Source organism: Alosa pseudoharengus, unplaced genomic scaffold (genome assembly GCF_046254945.1).
Source record: "Alosa pseudoharengus isolate Yale_2024_CS ecotype anadromous, Long Island Sound unplaced genomic scaffold, YU_APseudo_1.1 YU_APseudo_1.1_scf_18, whole genome shotgun sequence".
Taxonomy (NCBI): domain Eukaryota; kingdom Metazoa; phylum Chordata; class Actinopteri; order Clupeiformes; family Clupeidae; genus Alosa; species Alosa pseudoharengus.
Window position 1 is genome coordinate 25,985,716 of NW_027468650.1, and position 10,000 is coordinate 25,995,715.

General features: G+C 46.4%; 1 protein-coding gene across 5 annotated transcripts in view; it reads left to right on the forward strand.

Moving 5' to 3' along the window:
* abi1a (abl-interactor 1a) overlaps positions 1-10,000 on the forward strand; it is a 44,300-nt gene that overhangs the window by 26,716 nt on the left and 7,584 nt on the right. For 4 of the 5 annotated variants that reach the window (XM_076290763.1, XM_076290764.1, XM_076290768.1 and 1 more), the window contains exons 3-7: positions 1-91; positions 4,433-4,539; positions 4,957-5,106; positions 7,663-7,763; positions 9,106-9,216. The exon at positions 1-91 is cut by the window's left edge and continues 86 nt beyond it. In XM_076290763.1, the coding sequence (XP_076146878.1) occupies positions 1-91; positions 4,433-4,539; positions 4,957-5,106; positions 7,663-7,763; positions 9,106-9,216 (560 nt within the window). The remainder of the gene's footprint in view (positions 92-4,432; positions 4,540-4,956; positions 5,107-7,662; positions 7,764-9,105; positions 9,217-10,000) is intronic. The other variant, XM_076290767.1, reaches the window with a different exon arrangement.

Below are 10,000 nucleotides of genomic sequence, written 5' to 3' on the forward strand. Positions count from 1 at the left end.
CATCGCTCCGGCCAACATGGAGCGGCCGGTGCGCTACATCAGGAAGCCCATCGACTACACCGTGCTGGACGACGTAGGCCACGGGGTGAAGGTGAGTTAACCAGGGCCACTCTTTCCTATTCATCTGTTCATGTCTAATTCACTTTCCACCATTTTGTTCCATCAGCTCTCTCTTCCTTCGCCTGTGTTCTCCTTTTTTGCTACTACTGTACTTCTTTGTTCCAGTTTACCATGTCTTTTGTTGTCTTTCGTCTCTCTCACTATCTGTCTTTCTTTCTCTCTTTCTCTTGTTGTACACTTGCATCATCCTGTTTCACCTTTTGTTTGTGTCTTTAACTGTTCACACTGCTTCTTCTCTTCCTGTGTCTTATTTTAAACTTGTCTTAGTGGTCATTAAGCTCTGTTGCTGTGTCTGTTCTTGGAATTGATCCATCAGTAGCAGTGCACAAAGCTGACATGACACTGTGCCAGGTCACAGAGCCTCTGTCTCAAGAGCCTCCCCTGCCATGTAGAGAGACCACACATTACACACAGGTTTCTTTACCAGACGCACAGCAAAGCTCCTTGACTTCTCTCTCTGAAGTTCTCCCCTGGCCAAAATTGAGTTTGTTGCACTCGGACAAAAAGAGTGAAAATGTAAAAGTCAAAAAGAGATATCAAGCACAAAGGCATAGCCACAGACTGTGTACACACGTACACAGATCAGCCCGACATACACCCTTCAGCTCCAATCACACGCCGGTCAGCTGAAATGACATCAGGCCCCTAGCTATCCGTTCATCCATCACCCAATCAATTACAGCTGTCAGTCTGTTGCCATAGCAAAGAGAGATCGGCATGGCTAGGGCAAAGACAGCAACCGTCTGACTATTTCACAGGAAAAAATACAAAAAGCCAGAAAAAAAAATTCAAACCAGGAAGCTCAAAGGAGATGGAAGAAATCTAGATTTATCAATGTTCATTTGTTTAATTTTAGTAAAGAATTGATTCATCCCTGTTGGTCCTGGTGTTTACGTTGTTGGATCATGCACAGGTGAACCACTGTGAGTAGTAGATAATAATGGTCCATGTTGCTGGTGTCCCTATCTAACTAAGTCCAGCATGTTGGCGCACATGTGAAGGCAGTCTCTGTGATTGGCCCCCAGCTCTGGGTGTCAGCTGGACCATTCCTGCAGACGCGTCAGTGCGTTTAATCTGGACGGATTTCCAGCATCCTTTGAGTGCAAAACGGGGATTAGAGACACTGTGACATCCACACACTCACTCACTCACACACACACACACACACACACACACACAGACACACACCGCAACCCCCCCCCCCCCCCCCCAAACGGACAACACCACATAAATACCATTCATTCACGCTCTCAACACACTATGGTTTATCGATTTCCCATAAAGCCGCCAGTGCATCTCTCCACATAGGAAGCAAACCGATCAATACCCTACAGCGACATTCCGTTGTGTCTCCCTAAAACAGGGTTAAATGTGCCAGCTGCCCAGTTGCATAAGCGGCAGCCGCTGCAATGTGTAACCTTGACTGTGGACTGTTGCATGGTCTAAAGTCTTAGGGGGATGCTGCAGACCTAGTTTGGCCTGTTCTCTTTGGAAAAACATGTTGTTAGATTTGGAATCGGAGTCTGGATTTCTTTTTTTTTATGTGTGTGTCTGTGAGGGAGTTTTAATGTGATGCACTGCGGCAAATACTTTTATCTCTTGTCTGGTTGGGGTTGGATTCTCAGAGATTATTTATAAGAAGGCACATTTAAAAGGATAAAGAGAAACACACACACACACACACACACACACACACACAAATCAGGAAAATGGTATACTTTCATTTTCATGTAGGTGTAATATCAGAAAAGTTTTGTTGCCAATTCCAAAGCCACCATCCCCAAGAAGGCAGTTTTACCTGCAGTCCTTCTTTTCATTCATGCACCTGCTCTATACCCTTTACACTTACCAACCCTGTACACTTTCACATACGACATTGCTGTTCCACCCACAGTGCTGGCTCTAGCACCACATTGACTGCCTCCACCCTAAGAATAAATGACCTAACTTCTCTCTGATGCTGAGGTTCTCATCCACATTTCGTGCATGGTACCCTACGTTGGAGAACATCAGGAGGAGAGCGTTTTTCTCTCTCTCTTTTGCCCTGGTACCTATGGACTGCCAGCGTGTGTTTTCCTGCGCTTGCGTCAACAGATGAGACTTATTACTCTCCCCTTCATCAGCTGACTCTTAATCTAGTCAGCGGCTCCTGGAATGCAGGAGATGTTTTCTCTCTTTTCATTTTTCCCTTTTTCCCTTTTTTCCATTCCTCTTGTGGCCTTCATGGCCACACAAGTACATCCCTGTTCAGCCAAGTGATACATGTATCAAGGTTGTGCATTTTAACACATGCGCACACACACACACACATACACACACACACACACACACTCACACACACACACACCTCCATCTTCAACAGTCATTAGAACAATCATTCTACACATTTTATACACTAGATTTTTGAGTTTCTAAAAGTAGGTAAAACGCAACAGTTTCTGTGCCAACTAGTACTACTTCAGGCATGTTTACTCTCTCTGCTCCTTACAGACAGAACAGACCCCTACAGGCCACCAGGGACTCTGAATTATAGATGTAACAATTAGCATTGTTTGACTCACTGGTGAGCAGTTCAAGGCAGGGGTGGAACTGCAACTGAATCAGCCAGTTAACCAGGCCCCCACGGGCCACTAGAAATCATCCTCTCAGTGAGAGGTCATAAGCGTATGAATAATGGATGGACGGAGCAAATAAAGCATGCAAGATTCTGTAAATATGTACTAGCATCTGCATCTGAGCACGCTGATGAGCCACAGTGTCTTTCGCTTTCTGTGTGATCATGTTGGAGTGGCACATCAGACAAAAAATGGCACATCACACAAAATAAAAGTGGAATTTAGGTAGACTGAAGGGCTGTGTCAGCTCTATTAAAGGTGTGTGTGTGTGTGTGTGTGTGTGTGTGTTACATACTTGCCTGCGTGCCACTGTGCTTTCCTCCTGAGCACAGTAGCTGTTGTGCCAGTCTGTCTCACCTGCTATCTCTCTTTCTCTACCTGCAATGTTGAAGACGTGCTGATGTTGACATGCCTGATTTTTTTTTGTTTCTCTTTCTTCCTCGCTGCCCACGCTAGTGGCTAAAAGCCAAGGTAAGTCCAGTGTGTCTCTCGCCACCAGTCTCCCACCCCATCCCTTATTCATTATTGATACACAGCAGCCGTGTACCCTCCCTCCTCTCCCCTCCCCTCCCCCCACCCAACCCACCCCCAGTAGTCCCTCTCTCCCACTCTCTCCCTGTGTGAGTCATTAATACTCCATGTATCATAGCACTAGTGCCCACTAGTTTCCCATTAACGCTCTGGTTAAAGCCCTTTAATAGCTGTTCAATTAATGCTCTTTAACTCCGTTAGGGGTCCTAGCTTAATTACGTTGCACATGATGATAACATTTAACATCCTTCTTCAAAGGACGGTTCTCGGGAAGAGAGCTACCCTTCGTGTTTTGCTCACCGAGGGACTTGGATGTCACTACTAGTTTGACTCTGTGGTTAATATTTAAAGCCCAAAGCTCAGCCATGGATGGCTGGATATTGTGAAAGATTCAGCTGTTGGCAACCATGTTGTTGCTTGTTTCGCTAGTTTGCTTACATACACATTACATGCATGACATGCGTGTAAATTTAAAATCGGCGAAACAGCTTGGGCCATCTTGGCATTACTGCACTGTTATTCTCTCCTCCCTTCCTTTTCCTTCCTAATGTAAAGCTTAATCAGGCAATCTCCCTTTCATGTAGAGTTCCAGTCCCATGCCGTGTAGAGTTCCTTGATATGTTCATTAATTGACTAATGAACCCAGGGAAAACACCATTTTTACAGAGCCCGCAAAGGGCCATAGTGGTAACTATTTTTTTTAGAGGTGAATGTATTTTTGGAGCTACTTTTGCATTCCCTCATGATATTTTTGTGTTCCCTCACAATAGTTTGCGCTCCTTATTGTAGTGTTCCCTCGCAGCAGTTTTGCATTCCCTCGCAGTTCCCCAACAGTTTTGAGTTCCCTCTGAACGCCTCCGACTTTTTGCGAGGGAACAAAACATTACTGCAAGGGAATGCAAAACTTTATTGTGACAGAACGCAAAGGCATTGCGAGGGAATGCAATAGAAGCTCAAAAAGGTAAATTTCTATGTCAATAAAAATAAATTCCCACCATGTCTCTTCGCAGGCTCCGTAGCATTTCAGCTATTTTTGGCTGTGTTCGTTTTTATGGCTTCATAAGGGTCTTTTTTACATTAGGAATGAGTATTGTGGTGATTTATGTCTGGGAGTTTAAATCCAAAGCCTGAATTATGACTCATTCTCAACTGTCATTTTGCAACAGCAACATGGAAACAATCAGCCAATCAGAGGGACCGGAACACTCTCCAGGACCAATCCGCCAACTCAGAAGCCACCCAGCCCGCCTATGTCTGGTCGTGGCACTCTTGGGTAAGCTGTTTGCCACTAAGGCCTTGTGAAGCAATGTCAACCCAAAATGGCCAGCAAACCACACTTTTGTATATAGCACAAAACACAATGACACATGCCACATTCAGCACTCAACATAGTATTCAATGTACTGCAAAACTCATAAGTGCTTTGAAAGTTTATGTTTCAAAACATGAACTCTGACGCCTACACCACAACATGCATTGCAAATGTACCGGTTTATAGACAAAGCCTGGCGGGGGAGACATTTAGATCAGAAACCCCAAGCAGTGGGAGACAGAAACCAGACACTAATCCCAAGCTTAACACATTCCACTTAAGCTTTTTAGCATACATTTTTAAAAAGCTGGACCAGTTCATGGATGAATATTTGTGTGTGTGTGTGTGTGTGTGTGTGTGTGTGTGTGTGTGTGACAGACGCAACACCTCTTATAAGACTCTGGAGCCAGTGAAGCCACCCACTGTGCCCAATGACTACATGACGAGCCCGGCCAGACTGGGCAGCCAGCACGGCCAACACAGCCCTGGACGGACCGCCTCTCTCAACCAGAGACCCAGGACCCACAGGTAACACGCCCGCACACACATAAATACACACACACAAACACACACACCTACTGTACATGCTTGTCATACTCAACATCACTACCCAAATGCTTTGAAGTGTACGTTGACTAACAAAGACATACTTGCACACAGCAGCCAGGATTGCTTTATGAGACGAGTCCACTGGGCTTCTTATTAGAACAAGAAGCATGAGAATGAAGAAAAGCCAATATAGTACCCTGCACACACCTGTTACCCTTTTATGACTTGCTCTTTTTGACCCTCTCTCCAGTTGAAAGGGACATGGCAACAAATATTTGTACCCATGTTTTTACAAGAAAACATTTTTTTCTTCTGGCCGTCTTAGTCTTGTACCCTCACCCGTGGGGCTGAGATGCATAAAGACAGAGTGGGAGAGAGGAAGAGATGTTAGTGAGTGAAGTGGCCTCATTAGCTAAAAGGGCTTTGAAGCCAACTGCCACCAGCCGTATAAATATCACAACTACTTCCCTGGCTGATTTATCTGTCTCGTGCACGTTTCTCCTCCCCGCCGCTTCTTGGACGGCGCCTGGGGGGCAATCAGTTGACCCGCTGGCAGCTGTGCCCTCCTTCACCCCAGCTGTGACTGGCAGCTTTACACCCCGGCGTGGCATGGCGACGATTTACTCACTCTGTGAGGAGCTCGCTAGCCAGAAAACTCACATGTTTATTTCCCTCACAGTTTGAATTTGAAAGCCAGATAGTAGAGGAATATGAATCTGCAATTAAGAATATTATTAGGGTGACTAGATTTAAAAATGCTCAAATTGAAATACAAGCCACTTAGATAAACACAAATGGCAGAAATGTATTCACGAACATCCTAGACTCTGTATCCAATTGATGAACCATGTCGTATTTTTCCCCAGTCTTGAAATATGAAAACTGACAGCCTAGTGGAAGGGGTTAGGTGCACGTGTGCTAAAGCGAATGACATTAAATACTTCTGGCGCTTATAATTTTTAGTCAGTTTAAGAGAGACTGATTTGTTGAAATTAATGCCAAATCCCAAATGGCCCCCATTAGCTCCTTGTGGATATGTGTATTATCCTCATGTTGAGAATCATTAGGAATACATTGTGACCGCAACAGGTACAACCAGGGCATTTGCATGTCTTTGCTAGTGATTTGAGTTACTGGGACAGAGGGAGGAGAGCGGTCACTGCTGAAGTGGGTCTTCTGGTCATCCTTTCACTTACGCTATGCGACAACTTGCACTCATCATCATGTTTTATTCTGCACTCATAAATGTGCAATGGAGGCTGTGTGAGTTTAACTTGTAGGCTATTTCTGTCATTTAAAGCCTGCAGGAAGGGTGAAGGCACTAAACTCCATAATGTTGATGAGAGAGAGAGAGAGAGAGAGAGAGAGAGAGAGAGAGAGAGAGAGAGAGAGACCCCCCCCCCCACACACACATCAGTATTTGATTAGAGCTCTGCAAGGAGCAGTCGCTTATTCAGGTTCTCCATCTCTGGTAGCACCGTAGGACCTCATTCAATAACAAAATAACACACAGGCACACATGTTTGTGCACAGACACTTACTTACTTCTACACACATGCTCCTTTCCCCTATGCTATCTCTCTTACACACACACACACACACACACAGGATGTCTGCACGGAACACAGATTGCCTTCAGTTCTCATGGGTGGAGCAAAAAGAAATGTGTTCTCTGCTGTGAGACAACAGGGATGTAGAAGAAAAGAACACGGAAGACAGAGAGGCGAAGTGAGAGATGGGTGAAGGAAGGGTGGAGCGAGCGAGTGAGAGAGGGCGATGAAGGAGGGAGAGAGAAATGTGCCGGTAATGTGCTTATACTGGAGTGCACCCCCTGCTGTGAGAAAGCTACCGAGCCCCCAGCTAGACTGGCAAAGATGAGAAACACACGGTGGGAGGGCGAGCTGAGAGAGAGAGGGATAGAGAGAAAGAGAGAGAGAGATATGGGTAGATCAGGATTGAGAGAATGACAGAAGGGACTTCTGGGGTGCTAGTTGGACCCCTGGTCCTCTAGTAGTGGGAGGGAAGGGCTAGACTGACTCCTCTTAAGCCTTCTCTTCAAGAGAAGCCATTAGAGCGTGTCTCAAAACATGATTTTCAGGATGATGACAGCAGCCATTTGACAGCCTGTACATGTGTGCTACGCACAGTGTTGCGTGTGTCCTTAATAGGAGTTTACTGTCTGTACCTCAAAAGGGCGAGCAATGAAAGGAGGCCATCATGGCTTCCTTCTTTAATGACTGGGACAGGAAGCATGTTGTAGGGTGGAAACGAAGGGGTGCATGAGCTCTTGCGACATGAGATTGTAGTGTAGAGCTCACATGTTCGTGTGTGGGTGTGTGTGGGTGGGTGTGGGTGGATGGGTGCTATGTAGGTCACCTCCATATTGTGGAGCCAAATAGACTTTGAGAGGGAAAATGTTTGCCTGCTGGAAAAAAAAACAGGTCACCTGAAGAAAGTGGGAAGTAGGTTCAAGTGAGCAAACAGATGATGAAGATATGGCTAACGTTTTTCTTTTTCTTTCTTTCTGTCCCTCAGCGGCAGCAGTGGAGGTAGTGGCAGTCGGGAGAACAGCGGAGGCAACAGTGTTGGTATTCCCATAGCTGTACCAACCCCATCCATTCCTAACTCTGGACAAGGTTAGTCTCAACCCATAGCCTCTCCACACCTGTGTGTGTTTGTGTGTGCTTGGGAGTGAGAGATGAAAGAGGCCTGATTTTCATATTGAATATCCATTACGCTGTGTCTCTTGGCTGCTCTTGCGTGGAAATAGTGGATATGGATTTCCCAGAGTGTCTTGTGTTCATGACTGTTTGTGACTGTTATGCTCGTTTTAGATATATGTATTTGTGGTCTGCTTGCATTTGTGTGACACACACACACACACACACACACACACAGACACTCGGCATGTGTGTGTGGTGCCAGACAGAAAGGACATCAAATCAGCACTGAGGCATTAATCCATGAGTGAATTCACAGAATGAGAGGGTGAGAACAAAGCACATGCTTATCAGACAGGATTAATCAGCAGGGCTGGGAGACTGGCCCTCAATTATAGACCCACTTTCTCCACACACACACACACACACAAACCCTATCCATCTCTCTTGGTTTGATTCTGTCTGAACATTCCTTTCTCTTCTGTGCTGATTCATGCAACCTCAGTCCTACACCACACACACACACATTCTCTCTCTCTCTCTCTCTCTCTCTCTCACACACACTCACACACACACACATAAAATCATTTCACAGTGGAAAGCAAACATCACAGGCCAGAGGCAGGTAAGCTGGGGAGAGATGAGGGAAGCAATAAAGGGTGAGTCGAGTGATGAGAAAGAGTCCATGATGAGAAAGAGAAGGGAGAAATGATGACTCGGGGAGAGGGAAAGTGAGAGGGAGGGATACGTTACAGAGAAGAACACTTGAGAGCAGGCGAGAGAGAGAGAGAGAGAGAAGTGTGTTCTCCTCTCCCTAAGGTTCTGCAGACAGGATGAGGGACCGAGGTAGAGAAACGGAGCACTCTCTTTTCGTCATGTCCCGTCACCATGGCAACAGTCAGACATAGAACAGTGTCCACAAAAAGCATGCATACTTTGGTCCATGCAGAGAAGTGTGTGTGTGTCTGAGTGTCTGAAGGTGTGCCGTTGGCTGCCCAGTGCTGGTCTGCACACACTTGCATGCAAATAAAAGAATGTGTTCTATTGTGTCTGCCATCACAGTCTCTCCACTTCAGCAGCCCAGTGGCTGAATATAACCTGCCTTTCTCTCTAGCAGTCCACCCCAGTTGTGTCTGATGGAGCAGATTAAGTAACTGTCTGGCAGTGTTTTTTTAAACCTGTGTGCCTGTCTGAGTGTGTGAAGTGAATTAAACTATATGCCTGTTGTGTGTTGATGTTGACTTGAATATATTTGTTTTATATTGAGCTTTATATTATATATTCACCCCCCCCCCCCTCCCCCAACTCTGGCTTGCAGTCCCACCCATGTCAGCTCCTCCTCCTCCGGGAGCACCTCCTCCTCCTCCTGCCCCCCCTCCGCCACCTCCTCTCCCCGGGCAAGGCCCGCCCATGCCTACGGGCGGCATAGGTGAGACACGCACGCCGCCCCCTTCTCAGCCGGCTCCAGGTGGAGGCCTCGGGGATGGCTGCTCCGTCGCCGACACCTGTTCTGTGTTTTTGCGTGGGGGCTCAATCACGCCCCATGGCTGGGTCTGATCAGTGGTGATGGGTTTTTGGTGATGGTGGTTTTTGGTGATGGTTGCACTTCACACACTAGCTCTGCTCTGGAGAAACCGGAGGTGGTCATATTGCCAGATCAAGCGGCTCACTCTAGACACATGGAGCCAGAGATGAGGTTTCCCAGTAGCTCCTGAACCATTCAACTGGAGATGAACAGAAGCCAGAGCTGTGAAGGCAGATAAGACGTTGTGGCCTTACTGTACGTACACACCGCCGCCGACTTGAGCTTCCAAAGATTCAGGAAGTCATTCATTTTCAGTGGAAGCGGCAAAATCCGTCGGCGTCGCGTTTCGGGCGTCTTGAGCGACTTGAACGTCAAGCACAAAGTTGAAAGTAAGTCAACTTTATGGTAATGAGTTATGACGCGGTTCAGCGACCAATGACCAGCAACCAATCGGAATAGACGGCCTTTAAATAAAATAGTAAGATTGATCATGTTCATGACGTAGAATCCTGTCACGTCAGAGCGGCCAAAGCGTCCAAAGCTTTCCTGTACTTTTTCAGTTTTCACATAAATTACACATCTCTGGTGGTGGTGGGATTGATAGGAAATCGCTGGGAGTGATTGTGAGTGATGGTGGTAGGGAGTGTGTTAACAACGTAATGATGGTAGCATCGTGTGTGTGTATGAT